This window comes from Rhododendron vialii, chromosome 4a, assembly GCF_030253575.1.
Source record: "Rhododendron vialii isolate Sample 1 chromosome 4a, ASM3025357v1".
In the NCBI taxonomy this organism is placed as follows: Eukaryota; Viridiplantae; Streptophyta; class Magnoliopsida; order Ericales; family Ericaceae; genus Rhododendron; species Rhododendron vialii.
The window spans coordinates 40,091,361-40,114,667 of NC_080560.1; the positions used below are offsets into that span (position 1 = coordinate 40,091,361).

Here is a 23,307-nt window from a genome sequence, read left to right on the forward strand (position 1 = left end):
ATTTTTCTTATTTTTAATATGAAACTAATAATAAGCTTCCAATGATTTTTATGAATTCCTCCAACAAATATAGTTCAAGGTTCTTGAGATACACTGATACACACCTTTTGAAGCTCTGCCAATCTTGCAAGAGAAGTAGCAGCAGGAATTGTGCGGAAATGTCTTCAGGTTTTCATGGGAGCAGGCAAAAGATGATGGGAAGATGCAGTTGATGCTTTTATAGGCTAAGTATTTTATTTTATTATTATTATTTTTTTGGGGGTGGGGGGGGGTTGGGTTTACTTCATGTTGGGCTATTCTCTAGCATCTGAAATGATTCGCAACAGATGGCAAATCCACACAGTTATAAACATTAATGATTCAAAATATGATTGAAGATTTTATGATTCAAATTCAAGAACTTAGGAAGATTAATTGTTCTTATTCTACTGAACCAAAACAAAGTACGAAGATCTACCGTTAGATTGTGTTCACACTACATGCACAGGGATGGAAAGCATGTGCTATCTATAGCATGTGATGTAAGCACATCTTGTTAAGAAACCAATCTAAGGCTGTAGATCTGATCATGGTGGTTTTCCAATCACCATGAATGCATAGTTCAGAGTTGTCCTATTTTCCAATGAACTATGATCTCTTCTATCTTTTAAGTAAGTTTATAAGTTAGTTCTTTATAATCTTTTCTAGAAGTAGCCTTTGATAAGTCAACTCAAAGGGTTAGGTGAAGAAAACAACAATCTAAGCACTGCTAATATTCTATGAGAGAGATTTTGTTCTGTGTTTAGAATGATACGTTTTATAAATCCTCAATAAGACTGAGTTAGAGGAGTTAAAGCAGCAGCATAAATAGCAAATAAAATCAAAGGTAAAGAAGCAACAAATTACTCGAACTCTCAGCAGTCATCATTCTTGGGAAAGTACCACCCAAAGTTGATCTTGTTTATCTCTCTTTGAAAATGTATGAAAAGTATATCATTGCTGCTTCTTTGATATGATTTGGTTCTTCTAGCACCCTTCCCTCTGTCTTGATAGCTCTAATGAGATTTCTGTGATACTGTCGTCTGCCAGAATTTGAAAAATTTTGTTTTTCTATCTCCCATTTTCATCCATCTCATTCTTGCTTTCTGTCTCCATATACTTTCTACCATCTTCAATAATTTCCAGAATTCTTCCCTCAGGTTTTTTCCCCCTCAATTTCATTGCTGGCAAGTTGTCTTAGTTTCCCTTCAGTATCCAAGAAATGAAGCTTTTCCTCCATGGTTTGGATTTTGGTGTTGATGTCCCCAAACTGTCTTTTTTTTATTGAAATGGCAAAAATATTATTAAAGAGAAACTCGATAAAGGGGTACATCGAGGAAGGAGGGGGAAGAAAGAGTAGGGAGAGAAAGGGGGAACTTCCAACGAGAAGTTGAGAAGAAACAAAGAAAACTGATATTGTAGACAAAAATCCAGTCTCCAATACAGTGCCAAACACTACCACAAGATCAAAACAAACAGCTTTCGAAACGACTTCTAAAAACCAGCACTTCCATTCTTGAATATGGTTCCACTCCACATCGGTATCATGCCCATCGTCCTATATAGGTGAGACAACATCAGACAAGGCTTGAGAGGGGAGGAATGCCAAGTACAAAAACCACCTTGCATTTCAGTCAACAGTCCTTCATGAGCACCAACAACAGCAACCAGCACACCATATTAGCATCCAAATATTTTATCAGCAAACCAGAGTCGTCATATTATTAATTTTGCTACTCATGGTTCTCAAAAATGGTAATCTCAATAAACATTAACTGTAACCAAGGATCTCTTAACCCTCCCAAATGATTAGGAGATGATAAGAGATTTCAATCAGGCTCCACACACATCTCAGGTATACAAATGAGCACTTCACATAATGCTAACAGCTACCACCAGACAATCACATAACATAAGCATCAACCTAATATATCCCTCACTCTTAGCCCTCCAAAGCTATGGAGTTCATAAGAGAAACCAAAAATCAAAAACACCAAAAACTAAGCTAGATACAGCATTCTCTTAGCCCTTCAGTAGTAAGAGTTGAAAAAGCTTCACGGAATTTCGTTACCAAAAAAAAAAGGAAAAAAGCATCACGGAATTTCAGTGGACCTCAAAGAAATTGAATCCAATAAAAACTCTTAGCCCTCCCAAAATCAGGAGTTGATGAGGGTTTTCCAAAATAATCTCAACAAGAACTCCCTCTGCCCTCTTAGCCCTCCAAAAAGTAGGACTTGTAAGAGGAAGAAAGAACCTCTTAGCCCTCCCAAAATCAGGAGTTGATAAGAGCTTACCAAAATAATCCCAGCAAGAATTCCATCTTCCCTCTTAGCCCTCCAAAAAATTAGAAGTTGATAAGAGGATGAAAGGACATCCAGCAGCAACCCCAAACTGTCTTGCCACTCCATCAAACAAAGCTTAAATGCTTGAAGTTTTTTCATTATTCAGAAACCTGCCCACCCTTGAGCAGGACCGAACAGTCCATGTGCAGTGCAAAAAGATGTACTCTTGGATTGGTATTTTAATAGAACTCCAACATCCAAAGGTTATGTGGTACGATTCTCCCAATCAAAGAAAGATTTCGTTTAGAGTATCCCTTGCCAACTCATGCCCAATTAATATCTCCACCCCAACATGTCTTCCAAGTCAGAACTGAAGAGGAAATCAATAGAAGATCTCATTCAAGATTTGATTTTCTTCTCCCCATGCCAACTCATGCAATCCCGATCCAATGATTTCAATGATGCTGGAAAAGTTAGTACAAGATTTGGTATGTGATGCTAGATTTCTTCCAATCTTTGATCATAATTCCTCCTCCTAACCCAGTTCTCATCGGATTCTGAGGAATTCTTATTCCTTTTTTTGAAGATCCACACCACCCCTCCTGGAGAGGATCTAGAACAGAGCAATCATAAATGCACACAACCAGGAATTGAGAGCATGCTCATCGAATCCGAGCGAAGTTATTGCTGAGATTCCTGCAAGAGCTTTTCATTGCTGGCATGATCATACAGAATCTGTAGAGGGACAGCAGACCAAATCCATGAACAACTTTACGGAAACACCCCCGCCACAAACCTCAATGCCTAAACTACAACACACGAAACGGGACATGGATGGAAAACATTGAAAGTCCAAAAACCCATTAAAGTAAAAATTAAAAAACCAGAATCTGAACACCCCATACAGCAATCCGAGGATGCCAAACTACCAAAACAACCTTAGCAACACTACCCAACCATACACACTCACCGCATGCAAACAAGGGTATTTGAGTATTTCAACAAAAATGGTTTCATCCATCCTTCCAACATGCCAATCCACTCTAAGGAAAGCAAGAAGGGATTTTGTAACTTTTAGTAGTTTTATTGTGCTTTTAAAATAATTTTTTGAAGATGTAGGGTACCCAATATTAAGAGTTCGCTTTTGGCCCCCAATAAGTTTGAGCTGGCTCTGAATTTATAGATATTTGAAACAACCAATCCAATCATCCATCCACAATAGAAATGTCATGGTACTTGAATATCCTAAACTTATAAAGCTAGCGGTACTGGAACAATTTTATATCTACTCATGGAAGAAAATTACTAGGTAGGAAAAGGTAGGACAAGGTAAAACACAAAGGAATACCTGTTGGCAATATACACCATATGAAGCTCTTCCTCTTCTTTTTTGGGGCTTTTTTCTCAAAGATTTTTTGTTCTGATTCTCATTCTATGTTGTTCTTTCCCCTTTTTGAAGTCTTCCTCCTCCCAATCGTCTGTCGTATAGTCGTCCTCCTCCCAGTAGCTGATGTTGCTGATGTCTTCCCAGTAAGGGGGATAATCGCAGCAGTCACGCCAACCGCGTCTAACCCGATCACTATCTTTGTAGCCCGAATTCCAGGCATCCGCCCATTCTAGTCTCCAACCAAATCCCCAACCATATGAATCAGGTGAAATTAAACTCTCCTCATAAGCAAATACATTTGTTGGACTAGTAATATGTATATTTTTTTGATAAGCACTGGTAATATGTTTTTGCGAATCCTCTAATGGATTGTACAGAACTATATCTTTTCCATTCACTGCCATAAGGACTTTTCCACTCTTTGTCAAGCCCAATGGCACCAGACATCCATATCTATGAGGTTTATAACTATAAAATTTGTACAATCCTACAAAATGAGACATGACAAACAAACTAGTCCAAGATTCCTCCACGCCGTATTCTTTCATGATTAATACCTCGATATCTGGGTTTGGATCATCGTCCGGCCCATAACTGCTTTCACAACAGCAGTAGCGCGCCACACAAAGGCATCCATATAAAATCCCCAAACCTAATATAACATTTCTTTCCCCATAATAAGGCAGTGGGGTTGAAAACTCTACAAACTCGTCTACTAACGGATCAAAACAAACAATTAGTTGGGTCGAAGATCGCATACCATCTTCATCTCGCTTGACCACCCAGTGCAGTCGCTCGTTTACAATTGGACCCGAGTCACCCGACTTCAATTTGTAAGGGAAATAGACATTGGTCCAACGTCTGCTTTTCAAACAAGCAGCGACGGCTATTCCCCTGTCACCGTTGAGACGGTAACCACCCCTGTAAGGATACCTGTAGGCCATTACTGCCTTGTACTCATCGGTCACCGAGTCATAACATAGCCCAGAGCCAGTCAAAACCCTATCGTACTCAAATATCTCATCACTCCGCGGATACGAAAGCACTTTCGTGCATTGCCTGGTTAAAGGGTTCCACAAGTAGAAATCAATGTCATGTTTAATAAGTAACAAACCCTTACACGAACCTAAGATTTCAAACTGTGACATCTCTACCTCCTCCGTGCCACCTATGTCTTTCTTCCTCCTCGGATAGTGAAGCCCTACCATCGAAACTCTATCGGATTCGGAGTCTAAGTGTAAATCATATAACAAGCCCTTACCACCTCTGATGGCGATTTTCCCCTTTTGAAACAAAATACTGAACTGGGGATCGGAGATCAACTTAAGCCATGGTTTGCAAACGCATCGAAACCCGAGCAGAGATCTGATGGGTAGACGGGAGAGGATTTCTTTTAGGAGATCCGGTGGGATGTCTGGCACCTGTGATTCGGGAAGAGAACTGATATCTGGTGAATGAGGAGGAGGCGGGGAATGAGGAGGAGGGGGGAAGTACGGCGGCCGTCGTCGACCGGATATATTGGCAGTGCTTTTGAGAGCATTCAGGTAAGAATCCGGAAAATCCATCAAGTCCGAAGAAACGAACCCTTACAGCATGTACACAAGACTCTCCAAATGCCTCTTTTAGGTATTTTACCTACCAAATTGACCTAAAACTGCCTTGCACCAGTTCGGTAAACTATTAGGTAAAATCCCTTTTGCTACAACACTTCGGTAAATACCCCGAGCAACTGTTCACGGGGAAACCCTTTTTATAATATTTTTACTGACACATTTTCTCTCTCCTGATTTTTCTTCTTTTCACGCCTGGTTCTTTCTTCCCCGACCATGTTTTCGCCGCGCCGAGGATATCTCAGCCGCAGAGCTTCGTTCAGCCCGTCTTTCGTCCTCTGAGGAATAGGCAACTGATCGAACCTCTTGCTCCCGGCGTAGGCGGAGAACGTGGTGTCGTCGATTCAGCCGATCGGAGCGTCCTTCGACGGCGGCGGGGGAGGCAACAGATAATCCTATAAATTCGAAAAATCAAAGAGAGAAGCTAGGGAAGATGTGGGAAGGGAGAAAACCCTATAAATTCGTGGGGATATTAATGTTTTCGGTGGTATTCGAATATGCGCGGTTGAAGCGGTTTCTTTGTGGGAGAGGTAGTTGTTTTGGGATCTCAAAAAAACCTTGAGTATGATCTTTAGTAAATTTTCTGTCTATTCCTTTTCATTCATTATTTTAAAATATTTCTCTCAAAACCTAAACCGAATAGGTATTCGACCCTGTTTGATTTTGCAGTTATACCCTTATAAACATAATGGTAAGTGCACCTCAAAAAAAAAATGGCAAGTGATGGTTCAATTTCATTGACATTCATAGATTATCTTGGATTACCATTCAAAGTTTTACAACAACAAACAAAAAAAAGTCATCATAATTTGCTAATTTTCTCCTCTACTTTCACCCTGAGATCCAATTTAATTGGGATTCCCGCAAGTCGGCGGTGGAATTGGTCTCTCAAGGTGCACGTAAACTTGTACGGACGTCTAAGTAAACAAAAAATTTGGTTCTTTTTAACTTAGTTGGAATGGAATGAGAGAATGTCCACGAGAGATTAACTGAAGGATAAATGAGTCAAAAGTTGCTCTAATATTCTCTTACAATGGAAGCAGTGAAAGTATGAAGACATTTACTTGCCCAAAAATTCAGTGAGTCCAAATTGAACCAACTCAATCCATTAACCATAACAAATGCCAAAGGCTTTTATTTCGGAAAACCACTTTAAACTATGCAATATGCCCATAAATCAACATGAAATGAAGAAAAGAGGGAAGTTGACGGAAGGTTTTTCTACTTCCAACATGTACCAACTCCGCTTTTGCTTCGGTTTTAAGTGGCGCTCCCACTAGTGGATGGTCAGTTTATAGTCTTTTAGGATTAGTCGAGGTGCGCGTAAGCCGGCCCGAATACCTGATTAGAAAAAAAGAAAATGTATCAACTCCTCCTAGTCCCGCATTGCAATCCAAGTAATTCCCCTTGCTGCTTGTCAGGACAAGGAACTTACCATATGACTCCTTATTTGCACTTTGCAGCTCTTTTCCGATCGATCCTCCTCCCGCTGTGGACAAGCAATTTGTATAGAGAATGAATTTGAAAGTTCGATAAGTCTACTAGATAGGAAAATTCTGCACCTGCAACAGTTGGATTCAGGTCCCGTTCCGCTAAGGTTATTAATTTTTAAGAAATTATATTTTCGTTTTACGAGACCGGTCATTCTCTCAGAATACATCACCTCTAATTCAAAATACTTGTTTTTCTTAGCGGAGCGGGACCTCAATAGTTCTTTCTTTCTTAGAATTTGGAATGTGTGTCACAGTTTGATTTCAACTAGTAATATCACCATATTGTGACTGTACTAGATAAGATTCAAGTGAAACACTGCGTGTTCACTAATTTTGGAAATCCAATACGAAAAATGGCGGATCAAAAAAAAAATTTACGAAAAATGTCGTCAATCTTACTCGATATGAATTAATCTGGCTTTTATGCGGTTTGGTTTTTTACTGCAGAGAGCAGTCCGTGTAATCTCGAGCGTCCAAGAATATTTTTATTAATTGGTTCAACTTCGTTCGATTATTCTTCCCGGGAAGAGCCTATTCTTATTCGGAAGAGTCTTTTTTTAAATAAGAACTATTAATTGCCAAGATGGAAGGCCAAGATGCAACTGCAAGAGTTCCAACTATAGAGAAGCCAGATCCATTCGATATTAAGGAATGTAAACAAAACAAGCAAACAATCAGTCGAATACATAACAAAAACAAGGAACACAGTTCTGCCCAATTTTCTCTATAATGAGTTACAAGAAGAATGGATTATTTTTTTTGATACCTCAAGGTGTTTAGACCTGCTTATCAGAAGTGTCACGCCCTAAAATCGGGAACATGACCCGCCGTGAACCATGAAGCAATCATGGAACACGAAACCTAATTAAAAATATTTTAACAACTCAAACTAATAAAAGAAAATTTGGATATTTTATTACAATAAAATTTGCATCACCAAACCAATATTTTTCTTAAGCAATGACACAATATCTCATATTTTATCGATATATCATCTTTCAGATTGAACGGAATAAGAGGATGCCCACAAGAGATCATTTGAAGGATAGTGTGATTTCAATTTAAGCAGAGAAAGCATGAGAACATTGACTAACCAAAAAGTTTAGTGAGTCCAAATTGAACAACTCAATACATGAACCATAAAAAAGCCAAGAAAATCAAAAAAGCCAAGAAAATCACGTTGACATTGCGATTATATGCCTATAAATCAACTTGAAATGAAGAAAAGAAGGTAGATAACATAAAATTGGTTTTGTACTCCCAACTCATTCACTTAATGATTGTCTCTTAAAAGGAACTTACGAAATCACACTTTATTTGCAGGTCTTCCTCCTCCACCTGTGGACAAGATATTTGTAATAAGTTTGACTTGGAAAATCCTGCACCTGCACCTGCACAGCTGTGGGCAATGATGGTGGTTATGTGGTGGTGAAACGACGGTGGTGGTGGTGAAATGGTGGGAGTGACGGTGGTAAGATGTTGGAGTTAGAGGGGTGGAAATGGTGGTGGTGGGTGTTGGGAGAGTAATTTGTTGAGTGATATGGTGTTGGGGGAAAGGAACTTATGAACATTTCATTGAGTTAAAATCGCCTCAGGCGCAATAAGAATGCAGCCCGGGCGCATCGAAATCAAAATCTCTACTAACGAAATGCGCCTTAGGCGCAATTTGAGGGCGCCTCGGGCACATCATATGCGCTTCGGGCGCAATTTCAGCGCGCCTGGGCGCGCAACACATGCACCTCAGGTGCAATCCTGTTGCGTTCCCCAGGAGCATCCATGCATGCATTCTTAACAAATGCAATGCGCCCCGAGCGCATTATATACGCCTCAAGCGCAATCCTGATGCTCCACAAGTGCATCCATGTATTCTTCACTTGTATGCAATGCGCCTCAGGTGCAATTGAAGTGCGCCCCAGACGCATCCACTCGACCAAATTAAATCAAATCTTTTGATGTTAGATTTTTTGTTTCACCACCACCATCTCTTCACCCCATACTAGCACCACATCTCCACCTCACCACCACCTCACCGCCATCATTTTACCACCACTGTCACTTCACCACCATGACTGTCACCCCTCTACCGCCACCAATACAATCGCCACCTCACAATCACCATCTTATTACCGCTACCACCACCAATATTACTTTACCGGTACTACAACCACCATGCCACCACCTCCACCATCTACACATCATCGCTAATTAAACCAACACTAAGCCAACACTAATTAAGGCCGCAACCTACGCACCAAATTTGTTTCTCACAACTCATCAGTGTGCTAGAGCGTTTGCGAATACTTCTGTGTACAATGACATCGATCCCTAAACCACACACATGTCACGGCATACCACATAAATAGCCACCACAAGCCTCGGTGAGTGTATTATCTTTTCCAACATGGAGTTCTAGCTAGTTGTAAGTGCTTCAGCCAGAAACAATTGTATTCAATTGTTCTGTCTAAGAAGTTGGAATGTATATCACACTTTGATTTCAACAAGTAGTATTACCACATTCTGAGTGTTCAACACAACATGTTCACACATCGAGTACGGAAAATATTGTAATCATACTAGATATATGAATCTTTCTTTTCTGCAGATTGGGTTTGGACTGCGGAGAGCAGTCCCTGTAAGCTCGGCTGAGTTAAAAGAAGATTCCTTGCAAGAGCCTATTTTTAGTTAGAAGAGTCCTTTTTAAATCAAAACTATTGATTACGTACCAAGATAGATGGCCAAGATGCAACTGAATAGAAGTTGGGTCTTTTCGCTATAAATGGATGTAAATAAAAAGAACAAACAATGAGATCGAAGACGTAACGAAAACAAGGAACGCAGGTTTGCCCAGTTTTCTTTATATTAATTGTTAGGAGAATGAGCAATTCTTTTGAGAACTTATGTTGTCCGGACCAACTTACCAACTTACTAGAAGAATAAAACTCAGTGCAATGCTTTATGCCATCTCTAAATGCCGGATCCGGATCCGCTATGAGGATTCTCTCTGTGAGGATCGTGTGAGGATTTTCATGGGATCCGGACCATTTATCTCGGCAATCAATGGTCCGGATTAAGACCGAATTTTTCCAGGGAATCGCTGTCGGTCTTGCAAACAGTATCATAACTTTACAAAGCAATCACACTCAAGCTACTTAAAATAAACTTGATATGACAAATATTTGAAACAATCAATCCAATCCTCCATCCACAAAATGATATAGTACTTGAATATCCCAAATTATATAGACGTAAGGAATTCCTGTTTGACAATATCAACCATCCGCAGCTCTTCTTCCTCCCACATTATCCCTCCTCATTTTTCGTTTTTTTTTTTACAAACAAAAATTTAATTTTAATTCTCATTCTATGTTGTTCTTTCTCTTTTCTCAAGAAGTCTTCCTCCTCCCAATCGTACGTCATATCGTCGTCGTCCTCCTCCCAATCCAAATTGCTGCTGCCACACAATGAGAGTGTATCGATGCAATGGTCACACCAACAACCACAACCACAATCGTAGACCAAATTCCATGAATCCACCCGTTCTACTCTCCAATCATTTCCCCCACCATACGACTCAGGTGAAACCAAACTCTCCTCGTATGAAAATACATCTATGACAGACTTTTTGATCGAACTAGTAATATACTTTCGCGAATCCTCTAAGGGATTTTACACCAGTATCTTTTTTCCGTTCACTGCAATAAGAGCTTTGCCATTCTTTGTCAAGCACAATGGCACCAAACTTCCATATCCATCAGGTCTGGACAATCCCTCGAAATGAGATATTACAAACAAACTAGTCCAGGATTCCTTCACGCTGTATTCCTTCATGATCAACACCTCGATATCTGGTTCATAGGCATAGTAATCATAACCACTTTAACAACGGATGTGGTGCGCCACACTTTCACCATGGCAGTAGCGTGCCACACAAAGGCATGCGTCTAAACACGATTCTCAACACACTGCTAGGAACCGATTTTCATAACATGATTCTCGACACACTTCAACAACATCAGAGCCATTTGATGCATGAGAGCCCACATACGTGCTACTACGAGGAGTTGTGTTCCCAAATTGTGCATGAAACTTTAACCTTCTCCTATCTTGATATCCATTATTGACCAAAAAAAAAAAACTTCTTCATGTACTAAAATTTTGGGTAGCTATGGCTCAACCGGACATTCCACAACGGGTAAAGAGCCCCCATGGTCATGCCCAGTAGGGCTGCTACACTGGTTGCCCCTCCCTCCTACCCTTTTTGGGGACAATCAACTTTTGCGGACAATCAAGTGTTTTGGAAGATCAAGGTCAATATTGGGGAGGACCACAACCAAGTATTCTGAAAACTTAAGGGTAGGGATGCGAAGGACAACAAAGTTTTACGGAAATGGTGAATGCAACGGATAATGGTGAAGAGTAGTTTACTTTTGTCTTTCTTCTTTTGTGAATGCAACGAATAATGGACAACAAAGTTTTACAGAAAAAATCATATTATCTCTCCCCTTTTGTGTCCTTGAAAGCTGTCCATATCATGCCTGTATTTGTGGTTAACTTGTTGGTCTTGAAATGACCTTTTATGAGGTAGATGATTTGGAGATTTATGTTTCAAGTTTACTTCTTTGATGAGATACATTCTACTTTTGTTTATAAAATTGTGCCACTTTAGTTGTTGATGATGGGTTGTTCTTTTTTATTAATGGAAATGGACACATGCCTGGTAGAATTTCAAAACGAATCACAAAGGTAGGTTCTGGAAAAATTTCAGCAAAGTCTTCCCTGTTTTTGGTTCTAGCCCCGACGTCTTGTCTCAGTTAGTTCAACAATAACAACATGAACAACATGCACAAGCCCATGCCGGGCATTTTTCATTCTAAATCACCATTCACAAGCCACATTCATAGCCAAATTGCCAAATTATCCATTCCCAACAAAAACCATAAAATCATATAGTCCCACGTCGGGCTATTCTCATCACAATTATCAATTACATAAGAAGTTGGGTTTTGCAAAACTAAAAACTTGATGCTCCAACAAATTACAATTTGATAGTCCAGATTACAACAAATTGATCAATTTTCTTGGCCTTCAATTCATTTGAATAGCTTCAATCTCTTTCACTTCCTTTTCGAGTCTCCCCAATACCGCACCAAAAAGATTGGACTGATAGCAAAGGGATCAACTGCATTAGAATCTATTGGCTCAAATTTTGAAGAAGTTTCGTCAAGTTGCACCATCGGATCAGAGTCGCAAAAAAGATAAACCTTGGCCTGCGCGCACACATGGAGAGAACATAGTTAGAAATAAGCAATTGAGATTGATTCGACGATGCTAGATTTCGATCAATAGGGCAAATCAAAGTAAATTCTTGGCATGTTTGTATGTATTTGTATATGGTTGGTAATAAGCAGCTGAGAATGTTCTTGTAAGAAAATACAATGTTCTACATTTTAAGGTAGCCTTCTTCCGGACCCTCACTAATTCTTGAGAGAACAATCACAACAAAAGATACAGAACTGAGAAACAACCTTAGTTATGGAATTCCAAAGGTGGATTGTCCCCAGTATCTCGAACCAGTGAATTTTCTCATATGTGTGTTACGTGGGGATTGGCATAGATCCAAAGAGGGCGACAGGGGTCATCGATTCAAAGAAGACATCCCTACTAGGTTGACACCTGCTATCAAAACTAATCATGTGCCCCCCAAGTACCAAACAAAGGAAGGTTGGCCTGAAGCCCACACCAAAGCTACAAGAAACAAGAACATTGGATGAAAAAACTAAACAGATTGGAAATTGGAGGAAATTATGTTCAAAAAAGATTTGGAGGAAATTAACAGATAGGAACAAGTTTGGAGGTTTAGGTGTCGTTTCGTTAAGAACAAAGCATGAACAGCTCAAGCAATACTTTGACAAGGAACTTCAAGTTACAATTCAGGGCTGAATGTCAGATTTTGGACACACTGTTGGGCATCTGCTGAATGTCAGATTTTGGACACACTGTTGGGCATCTGTGAGATGGTGTTTTTCAAGTAACGGAATAATTTTTTTTCGAAAAGCGACACAATTGACTCGACTATAATCGATATTTAAATCACGATGAATACAATAGTTCCATCTACTTCTTCACCATAGCATACAGAACTAAAAAGGAAAAAAAAAAAAAAAAAAAAGGTCCAAGACCAAGAGCATGACATTTCTTCTTATTCTAGTTCTGAGACATGTCATAACATCCTAGATCTAATTAAGCAAACAGAAGCATGCAAAGAAGAATTCCTAGATCTAACTACCATCATTACCTAGGATTTTCACTATGCCAATTCCAATCACTACGAGAATAATAGATAAAGACCACGCTAAAAAAAAACTAAAAAGATCACAGTTTTGGAAAAAGCGTGATAAGGAAATAATTTTAATTTCACTTTGTTAACAAAACTGTGATGATTAATTTTTAATCCTTGCGCTGAGACACAAGCGAAGTTGGCTTTTAATTATAAAAGGCTAATAGCTTAGTTGTTTTTAGTTCAGAACCAGGTTGTATTAAGAAGCATCTCTTTGATGATGCCCACGGCGTGACATGCCCCAGAATTCCGTCGGCGTGACATGCCCCAGAATTCCGTCAGTTTGTTTTCCACAATTTGACTCTTCGCAACTGCTGGACTCAAAGTAAGTTGTAGTATAATTACAGCATGAATTACAAATTCCTGAAAAAGCTCTATTGCTATTTTGTCAACTTTGCTAAGCTATCATACTCATGATCAAGCTACTGAAATTGAATTTGAAATATAACAGATTTTGAAACAACCAATCCAATCATCCATCCAAACATAAATGTGTTGAAGAAAATTAGGTAGGAAAAATGTAATGAATATACCTATTTGACAATATCCACTATTCAGAGCTCGTCGTCCTCTCGCATTATCCGTCCTCGTCTTTTTCAGTTATTTTTCAAAGAGTTTTTGTTCTAATTCTCATTCTATGTCGTTGTTTCTCTTTTTTCAAGAAGTCTTCCTCCTTCCAATCATAATCGCCGTCCACCTCCCAATCATAATCACCGTTCACCACCCAATCGTACATGTCGTCCCAATGGGAGGGGTCACAAGCACAACACGGACACCAATCGTATTTTTGTTGAGCCCGATCACTATCATCGTAGTAGACATAATTCCAAGCATCCACCGATTCTATTCTCCAATCATTTCCCCCACCACATGAATCTGGTGAAACCAAACTCTCCTCATACACAAATATATTTGCCGGACTGGTAATATGCCTTCCCGAATCCTCTGACGGATTGTAAAGCAATATTTGTTTTCCATTCACTGCAACAAGAACTTTTCCATTCTCTGTCAAGCACAATGGCACGAAACATCCAAATCTATAGGGTCCATGCCTATAAGGAGTTGACAATCCCCCAAAACGAGACATAACAAACAAACTAGTCCAAGATTCCTCCACGCCGTATTCCTTCATGATTAGCACCTCGATATCTGGTATATTATTATAGGCCTCATAATCACTCCAATAACCAAACTCATGATCACTCTCATAATCACTTCCATAGTAACAGTAGCGTGCCACACAGTAACGTGCCACACAAAGGCATCCATCTAAAATCCCCAAACCCAATATGACATTTCTATCCCCATCATAAGATGGCGGGGTTGATAACTCTACAAACTCGTCTACCAACGGATCAAAACAAACAATTTGTTGGGCTGGAAATCGCGTACCATTTTCATCTCGATTGACCACCCAGTGCAATCGCTCGTTCACTACTGGACCGGACTCCAGCTGGTAAGGGAAACAATAACTAGTCCAATGTTTGCTTTTCAAACTAGCAACGATGGCCATTCCCGTGCAAGCATCGTAAGTGTCACAACGCTCGTAAGCCATTACTGCCTTGTACTCATCGGTTGACGAGTCATAACATAGACCACAGCCAGTCATAGGCCTCTCATACCGGACGTCCTTATCTAGCGGATCTCGCTGCGGAAGCGAAAGTACTTTGGTGCATTGCCTAACTGAAGGGTTCCACAGGTAAAAATCCAAGTCACGTCTATGTCTATTTACTGGGGAAAAATAATCCATGTCACGTCTAATAAGCAACAAACCCCTACAAGAACCTAAGATTTCGAACCGTGGCATTTCTACCTCCTCGGTGCCACCTATTTCCTTCTTCCTCATCGGATATTGAAGCTCTACCATCGAAACTTTACCGAATTCAGAGTGTAAGTTCAAATCGTATAAGCCCTTACCGTATCTGATGGCGATTTTCCGGTTTTGAAACGAAAGAGCCAAACAGGGATCGGAGATGGAGTCACGCCACGGTTTGCAAACGCATCGGAACCGGAGTAGAGATTGGATGGGTAGACGAGAGAGGATTTCGGTTACGAGATCTGGTGGGATATTTGGCAGCTGGTATTCGGGAAGAGAATTGAGATATGAGAAATGGGGTGAGGTGGGGAAAGACGGCGGCCGTCGGCCGGATCGCTTGGCAGTACTTTTGAGAGCACTGAGGTAGGAGGAGTAAGATTTGTCCATCCGCAGCGTGAAATCCATCGCACCAAATATGATCCAAAATTTTAGGTTTCTATTCGTTTCCCACACTTCGAGAGACTAGAATGAACCCTTTTATATAGGTATTGGCCGTCGCCTATTTGGGCTATGGCTTTACATGAGAATGTCAAGAAGTGGAGAGATTGTTAAAGTGGAAAGGTTTTATTTTTATTCAATTTTTTTATTTTTTTTATTTTTTAGTATGACGCCAAACTTTATTGTAATATTGGGTCGTCTCGACGTGGAAAATCGAAAAGTAAAAATTATGACTTTAACACGAGTATTTTAAGATTTTTTTCTTATATATATCTTGATAAATCATATTGAAAAACACGGATTCATGTAGCTGACCCCATTTGATTGGGACTTAAGGCTCAGTTTTGGTTTTGGTTTGGTATATATCTGATTTTGGATATTATTGATAATTATTTGTATATAGTTATTTATAATTTTAATAATTTTGCTTCGATTTGATAAAAAATTGATTATTTTACATTCTTATTTCTCAATTTCTTTCATAAATAAAAAATAAGCATGTAACAGTTGAAATAGTCTAAAGGAATCATTTCAATGTACAAATATAATGAACTGAAAAGTAAAAACCTTATGATATACATAAGTTTTCCTTTTTATTAAAAATATATGTCTGTTAAGTCGCCCCCAGGTATCAAAATCCTGGCTCCACCACTGGTACTAATCCAAATGAATTGAATAAACACTGATTGAATCCACGAGCATACCTCACGCACAAGGAAAATAGAGAGAACTCTCAAAATAATATTGATTTAAAAATGAACAATTGAATACCTTACACCCCTATTTATACTAGTAGGAATCCTAACAATAAGATAACTACTTAGAACGGAGACCAAGCAAAACAATTACTTAGAAAACCAAGACCATAATAAAAAGAAAAATAAAATCTCATGGAAATAACATCTCCAAGGGAATAATAAATCCTACCAAAACTAGGAAATAGAAAAATAAGAAACGTGCAAAACAGACAGTACAAATATAATTTTCTAACAATATTGTTCCTAAATAAAAATTTCAAAATATAAAAAAAAAATCCTACGATCTTTTCTTACATCATAAAGTTGAGAATATAGAAACTAGATCAGAGCCGTTGATAATTATACATTACTAAGTACGCTTCATCTCATCTCCCGCTGCATGCCCTAATTCCAACCACAACTTAAAACCCATTTCTTTTTTTTTAATCATAAATTAAAACCCATTTCAAACACTCAATTAATTGGTAAGCCCGAGAACCCAATTACTTACCCAGGGGCATATTGGGGCCACGGCCCAGCGTTGTTTCGGATTTTTTTTCCCAAAATTTTAATGTTAATATTAGTTGCTTTTTTGTTTGTGAAGAACACTTAGATATTACATTGGATTTTGATTTTGACATTTCAAAAATTAATGGAAGGGTTCCAAAATTGAACTGTGTTAATACTCAAAATCACGTCTTTTTGGATTTCCTCCATCAATTTTTGGAGTGCTAAAATCAATTTCCTATTATGCATTAATGAATGTTATTAATTTAAACATTTAAATGCTTCAAGAATGCGTTTCTTTTGGGTCCAAAAATCCAATCCCTCTCTGCACATGGTCTCTTATAAGTTTTTCCTTAAAATTATTAATTTCATTTCTCTTTCTATCTTTATCCACTCATTGCCCAAAAAAAAACTCCCTTAAAACCTAAACCAAACAAATTAAGTACTACTAGATTCTCGAATCTTGAAAATTTCAAAATCTTGTTGTTCATAATTCGGCTCCTATGCGTTCATAAAATCCTAGTTCCACCCCACTGTGTACCCACACAACAAACTTTGCAATCTTCAATAGGATAGGCTCCAGAAAGTAATTAACATTAGGTAGCATATGGTCCATTGGCTTGACCCAGGGACGGAGCCAGAAATTTTACTACACAGGGGCGATCATATGCATGAGAGACAAAAAAATAAAATAAAAATAAACATGCATAGCAACGTAAATACATTAAATCTAAAAAAAAGTTCAAAATAGCAACACTCCATACGGAACGTGTCGGAAGAAGTGGAAGAAGTGAATGTGAGCTGGATCCATGGGCTGATGTAGCAGCCCGAGCCTTTTCCTATGCCGAACGGTTAAGGGACGGTTATGTCTAGCTCCGCCTTTGAGTTGGCAGCCGGGCTTGGCGATGAAGAAGCTGAAGTTGGTTACAGCGGCGACATTTGCGGTGGTGTTGGCAGTACTGGTGTCCGTTCCGTTCCTAGTGTGGGTTGGCAACAAGAGGAGCTAGCGCATGGATGGCTACAATTAATCCGAAAATGTAAAAGTTTCCATATGTCGCGCGCCCTACTACGGTTAACACCTTGATCGCCTAGGGCCCCGGAAAACTCAAGACCGGGCTGGATCCACATGCCACAGCTCATCCACAGACGTACTCTTGCTGCCTTGCATATGGTAGCTAGGACGTGATCAACTGCGCGCATGCATGCCTTCTATCCACCTAGGTTATACGTACGTACGTAGCCCTCGACGGAATTTCAAAGAGGTGCAGCGCGCGCACCTGCATGCATGCCAATGAGTCTCGTGCGGCTACGACATTATATATTGACCATTAAATTTGACCCCAGTCGACCACGAGCACGGGCCGGGAGGTGGCAAAGACGGATCTATGTATGGGCATATGCGGGCCACGGGCCCCTGCATTGTTTCGGGTTTTTTCCTCTCCAAATTTTAATATAATATTAGTTGTTTTTTTATTTGTTAAGAACACATAAATATTGTATTTTTTTATTGAGTGTCATATAGACATTCAAATACTTTAAAAATGTGTTCGTTTTGGGTTTCAAAATCCAATTTCTCTTTTTGCACATGGTCTTCCATAAATTTTTCTTCAATTATTAATCTCATTTTTCTTTTCATCTCTCTCCACTAATTATCCAAAAAACCTTCCTCAAAACTTAAACCATACAAACTATTAGATTTTTGAACCTTGAAATTTCAAAATCCTCTTGTTCAAAATCTAGCCCCTGTGTTTACGAAATCCTGGTTCCGTCCTTGGGAGGTGCCCGGCGGAAGAGTACGTATGTGGATGTGGCCGGAGACTTGTACGATGTTCTTCTGAAACTGAGTTATATACTACCACTACAAGAAAAAGTATGTTTAGTGACGAAAAAGTGGCGACAAAATTTAATTTCGTCGCTAAATGAGTATATTTGGTGACAAAAAAATAAATTCGTCACTGTTTTGATAACTTTCTTGACGAAATTATTTTGTCACCAATTCTAACTATTTAGCGACGAAAAAGATATTTTTGTCACCAAAGGCTCTTATTTGGCGACGAAATAAAATTTTCGTCGCCAAAAGAGTAAAAAAGGAGACGAAATTATTTTTTGTCGCCAAAGATAACTATTTAGTGACGGAAAAAATATTTTGTTGCCAAATGAACCAATTTGGTGACGAAAAATATTTTCGTCTTCTTTTTACGTTTTCAGTGACGAAAAATTTATCCTTTGGTGACGAAATTTATGAATTACACTTTGTCACCAAGTATATTTCGGGCATAACTCTTTGCTCAGAACTCCGATTGAGATAATCTAAATTGGGTTTGAACAATAACATAAAGAGCTACGACTTTTATGTTTATTAAAATTGCTAATTTTAATGTTTAATAGTTCAAAATGGCGTTCAAAATATATTTTAATGTTCAATGTATGTGTTATATATTAGATATTTCAAACATATGCTGAAAAGTTTGTGTGGTGTAGTTGGTTAAAGCTTGCCTGCAAAACTTAGGAAACTCGGGTTCGAAACCCCGCAGGAGCAAGAAAGTGAGATTTTTTTCACATATAAGAATGGCTTTCGCGACGAAAAATTTCGTCACCGTTGGGTCACTTTTGACGAGCCAAAGGGAATAATTTGTGTCGAAATTTTTTGTCATCAAAAAAGCACAATAGGTGGCGAAGAAAATTTCGTCACCAAGTCATTTTTCCGTGACGAAATTTTTCGTCACCAAAAGGCACTATAGGTGACGAAAAATAGATTTCGTCACCAGGTAGGAATCCTCGACAACCTTTAGTCGACAAATTTTTTTTTGTCACCTATATTATTTGTGACGAAAAACATACGATTTGCGACGATTTTCATTCGTCACCCAATGCAATTTTTCTTGTAGTGTACTACACAGTTTTCTTTTTAGTAATTTGGAGGATGAAGAGACGTGGTGCATGGTGCTGATCAATATATGGTGCATGATAAGGGTACTCGTGCATGCAATCTTCATATATGCCTGGTTATCCCTTTTTGTTTTATTAGGAAAAAAATTATTGAGTGCATGTGTGCCCGTGTGCTTCCATATGTACATGCATGTTCCTATTTCAATTAATTAACTATTGATCGATCGATACAATAGTTCATATCTCCCATGATTAACTCAAAACTTGACACATAATCAAACTCTAAACACAATTAAAGGCGAGGGGTATCACAAATGTATATGCTTATCTCATAAGATTTTCACACATAACCTTGAAGATGGATAGACTCGTACATGCACGACATGTAGTAGTATATATTTAATGAAAATTACAACTTGTTCATGTTTAAACTTTTAAATTAAATTAAGCACTACAATAAACTTAAATTTTAATATGTTTTTATAATAGTTTATATGTATAATATTAACTTATTTATGTACAATAACAAAATTATATATAAACATCTACTCCCCGTCCTGATTTGTTTGTTCAATTTGGAAAATTCAATTTATTAAAGAGAGACACAATCATTACACATTGAAAACTATAAAATTTTCATAATTACCCTTTAATTCAAATTGTACTTGTCACATCTATTCAAAAAAGAGAGAAGGATAAAATAGTTTTTTTAAAATAGGATTTCTTCATTGGTCTTCTAAAATTGGACAAACAATTCGGACAATGAGAAGTCAAAAAGTGGACAAACAAAAAGGACTGAGGGAGTAATATGTTGGACTCTTTAAAGCTTGTGAACAAGTTCCAATTCAACTCAAACCTCGGCAAGTTTGCATTGGGTCGTCAAATTTTAATCAAGCACAAGCTTAGATCGAGTTCATTTAAAAACTTAACAAATGAACATGAACATTGTAAAGCTCGGCTCGTTACAGCGCTAGCGGAAACCCAATCTGAGAGAGAAATCTTATTTTAAACATGTTCTTCACAAAATTATATTACTATATATTAGCCAGTCTATTTCTTTTCTGAATTTCATCAAAGCTGTTTTCTTGAACTGAATAAGTAGAGTCGAGTAAACCTGGCCATATTGTGTGGGGCCAATGCCTCCCACTTCCCTTTTGGGACATTTCTATATTTACTTGTAGTTTTGCATGTGAAGTCTATTGTTTTTGACAAGACAAATTATATTCTACTACTACTAATTTAGGGAGAAGATGATGGGGTTAGTGGGGTTGGAACACTCACCTGATGCGAGGAATATTATATATATAAGACGCCTACCCTTGGCTGCCTTCTATTTGCCATATGCAAAGTGAAACATGTAGCACTCTCACAGCCACTTTATATTCTTTATCAAAACAAAAAAACACCATGCTATTTCATTTTAATACTCTGAACTTTCTTCAATTGGCATATATACTTCATTGAATTTGGAATTCTATTTTTAATATGCTTAGAGCATCCACAATGTAGGAGTAGTACTCAAAACCAAAAGGGTTGCTAAAGTTAAGTAATGTTTGCTAAAAAGTTCACATTGTAATATTCAATTTTTGGAAATTTATTTTTGCCAATTTTTTTTTTTATTACTACGAAAAGATTTAAAGATCACACTATAAAACTAAAACCATCTTAGCGTTTAAGAACACGGGATAACGAAATTAAGACAATGATATTTTAATCTCAGTTATACACTAAAACCGTGATGAAAATATGTTTTAATCTCGGTCATCTACAAAACTGAGATGGTAACTTAAAGAATATGTCACGCTTTTTAATTAGGACTTTGATGAAAAAAACAATTTGAAAAAGTGTTAAAACCTCTCTCTCTCTCTCTCTCTCTCCCCCAAAAAAAAAAAATAATCTGCGTGCGATACCCATTAGACCATCTCTATCCAATCTGTAGCGAGTTTATGACCACAATTCAAAATTTGAGTAACAACCTCAAAAATCTATTTCCAATCCCTTTTTCCATTTTGGATTTTACCCATTTCTTTACCCAAATTCTAGAACAAATCTAACCTGTTACCCATTTTTCAACGGGAATTATCCATAATTCCATAATATTTACATCCGCACGCAGTGCATGCCACGCATAAACATCTTGATACATGGAATATTGAACTTTAACTATATTGTTTTTTGTTTTGTTTTTAACGCAGAAATCTATCCCAATTCAAAGGGAGCTATAGCTTGCCTCGCAAAAAGGAAGAAGATCCACGAAAAAGACCATCCAACCTTATGGATCTTAAAACCCTAGTGCAGGGTGCACTACAAAACGTGTAGTGTAGATCAGAGCCGTCCGTGAGTGTTTTCAACAATCCGAATTAAAATGAAATTTTTCCGGGGAAAAGTTAAACTCTTCCCCAACCCCCTCCTCCTCATGTTCCAAGTGTCTTCAAGGAGCATATTGCACGGAACACAACTTCAAATATTACAACGTATTATAGTAAGAGTAATAATTTCTAGGTTAATTAAGAAAAATTATACTATTGGATTAGCCCTTGCAGGTTACCTTAGTAAAATGAAAAGTTAAACATGTTGGATTAGGGTTGAGAGAATTCTGATATGAACACGAAATGACACGGCAAGACAATACTAACCCCTAATTCTGACACCTTCTCAACACAAATTATACGTCTGCCACTGAGGCGCACGCGCGCACACTTCCCGTAACCGACTTCATACGAACATGACTTGACAGTTCAAGCTATATGCACGACTTTAAAAACACAATTATGAACACTACTATGGACCTATGGTTGGAACTGTTGAAGAATGCACATGAGCCCTAACCGTTCCGAGTTGTGTTTTGAACTTTTGTTGCTAGACGTTTTGGGACAATGCGACTTTTTGGAGCCAGGAATATCTCTCTCTCTCTCTGTAAACAAAAAACAAGAATCAAAAGTGAAGCTCTGTCTCTGATTCCAAACATACAACATCACCCCACTCTTTCTCGCCCCCGCATTGTCTCTCTCAATAGTGGGAATATCTCTCTCTCTCTCTCTCAAACAATCTCCCTTTGCAGACCCACATCTCACTTCATCACCATCCTGTATCCTTGCCAACCAATCTAATTTCTAGACCCACATCTCTCTATTCCCCTGCCGAACGGATTTGGAAGCTTGACAAAGGTAAGTCTCCATTACTCTCTCTCTCTCTCTCTCTCTCTCTCTCTCTCTCTCTCTTTTCTCTTTTCTCTTTTCTCCCTCTGTTCTTGTATCTTTAAACCTCTGTTTTCTTTATTCAGTTTTGTTTTTGTTTAGTTCCTTTCTTTTGTTTTTCTTTAAAACCCCACATATTTTCCATGGAAAGCTTGTTTAAAATCCTCTCTCTCTCTCTCTCTCTCTCTCTCTCTCTCTCCCTCCCAGTACATCCTCTTGTGCCTCGCCCCTCTCCCGTCAAGGTCTTGGTGCCGAAGAAGATGAACTAAGTAGTAGCATAAGAGGCATAGGAAGAATGGAGGTGACAGTGGTACTGATCGGAGAAGTAGGAAAATCGACTTGCTTCTGAAACGGAAAGCAGTTCTCATAAAAAATGACATAATCTTTTTCCCAGATCAGGACCAGTGAGACCCAGGTCCTGAAGAAACTGCAACATGGGCTTCAAAGTCTTGTCTACGTCGGAGAAGAGGATCTTGGGCATGTGCCAAATGGAGGACCGAATGTGGGCGCCCGAGAATGCGAGTTGTTTGAGAAATTGGACAACGGAGTGTGGCCTTTCTAGGGATTTTCTCGGTGGGAAGCGGTTGGAGATGGAA

General features: G+C 38.6%; 3 protein-coding genes across 5 annotated transcripts; all 3 read right to left on the bottom strand.

The window, feature by feature from the left end:
* Positions 1-272: 272 nt before the first annotated feature.
* LOC131323218 (uncharacterized) lies at positions 273-2,459 on the bottom strand. The gene is made up of 2 exons (XM_058354913.1): positions 2,313-2,459; positions 273-1,576 (listed from the first exon to the last, which is right to left on the bottom strand). The coding sequence occupies exons 1-2, from the start codon at positions 2,457-2,459 to the stop codon at positions 1,175-1,177; spliced, it is 549 nt and encodes a 182-aa protein (XP_058210896.1). The 3' UTR covers positions 273-1,174.
* On the bottom strand, positions 273-5,815 carry LOC131323217 (F-box/kelch-repeat protein At3g23880-like). Of its 3 annotated transcripts, none has more exons than XM_058354911.1 (2): positions 3,649-5,815; positions 273-1,661 (listed from the first exon to the last, which is right to left on the bottom strand). In XM_058354911.1, the coding sequence occupies exon 1, from the start codon at positions 5,250-5,252 to the stop codon at positions 3,705-3,707; it is 1,548 nt and encodes a 515-aa protein (XP_058210894.1). In that variant the 5' UTR covers positions 5,253-5,815; the 3' UTR covers positions 273-1,661; positions 3,649-3,704. The 3 variants fall into 3 exon arrangements, with proteins under 3 accessions (XP_058210894.1, XP_058210893.1, XP_058210895.1); XM_058354910.1 differs by lacking the exon at positions 273-1,661 and adding an exon at positions 1,762-3,035; XM_058354912.1 differs by lacking the exon at positions 273-1,661 and adding an exon at positions 3,132-3,550 and having other exon boundaries at positions 3,590-5,815.
* Positions 5,816-11,632: 5,817 nt separating this feature from the next.
* On the bottom strand, positions 11,633-15,459 carry LOC131322571 (F-box protein CPR1-like). Its single transcript, XM_058353931.1, has 2 exons — positions 13,661-15,459; positions 11,633-12,057 (listed from the first exon to the last, which is right to left on the bottom strand). The coding sequence occupies exon 1, from the start codon at positions 15,346-15,348 to the stop codon at positions 13,735-13,737; it is 1,614 nt and encodes a 537-aa protein (XP_058209914.1). The 5' UTR covers positions 15,349-15,459; the 3' UTR covers positions 11,633-12,057; positions 13,661-13,734.
* Between the last annotated feature and the right edge of the window lie 7,848 nt (positions 15,460-23,307).

Bases quoted from the DNA above. Each gene is read 5' to 3' on its own strand.
- LOC131323218 (XM_058354913.1), bottom strand. From the start codon at position 2,459: ATGAAAAAACTTCAAGCATTTAAGCTTTGTTTGATGGAGTGGCAAGAC. The intron at 1,577-2,312 runs GTAAGCTCTTAT...TCACCTATATAG, and splicing joins TTCTTGCTGGGATTATTTTG to GACGATGGGCATGATACCGA.
- LOC131323217 (XM_058354911.1), bottom strand. From the start codon at position 5,252: ATGGATTTTCCGGATTCTTACCTGAATGCTCTCAAAAGCACTGCCAAT.
- LOC131322571 (XM_058353931.1), bottom strand. From the start codon at position 15,348: ATGGATTTCACGCTGCGGATGGACAAATCTTACTCCTCCTACCTCAGT.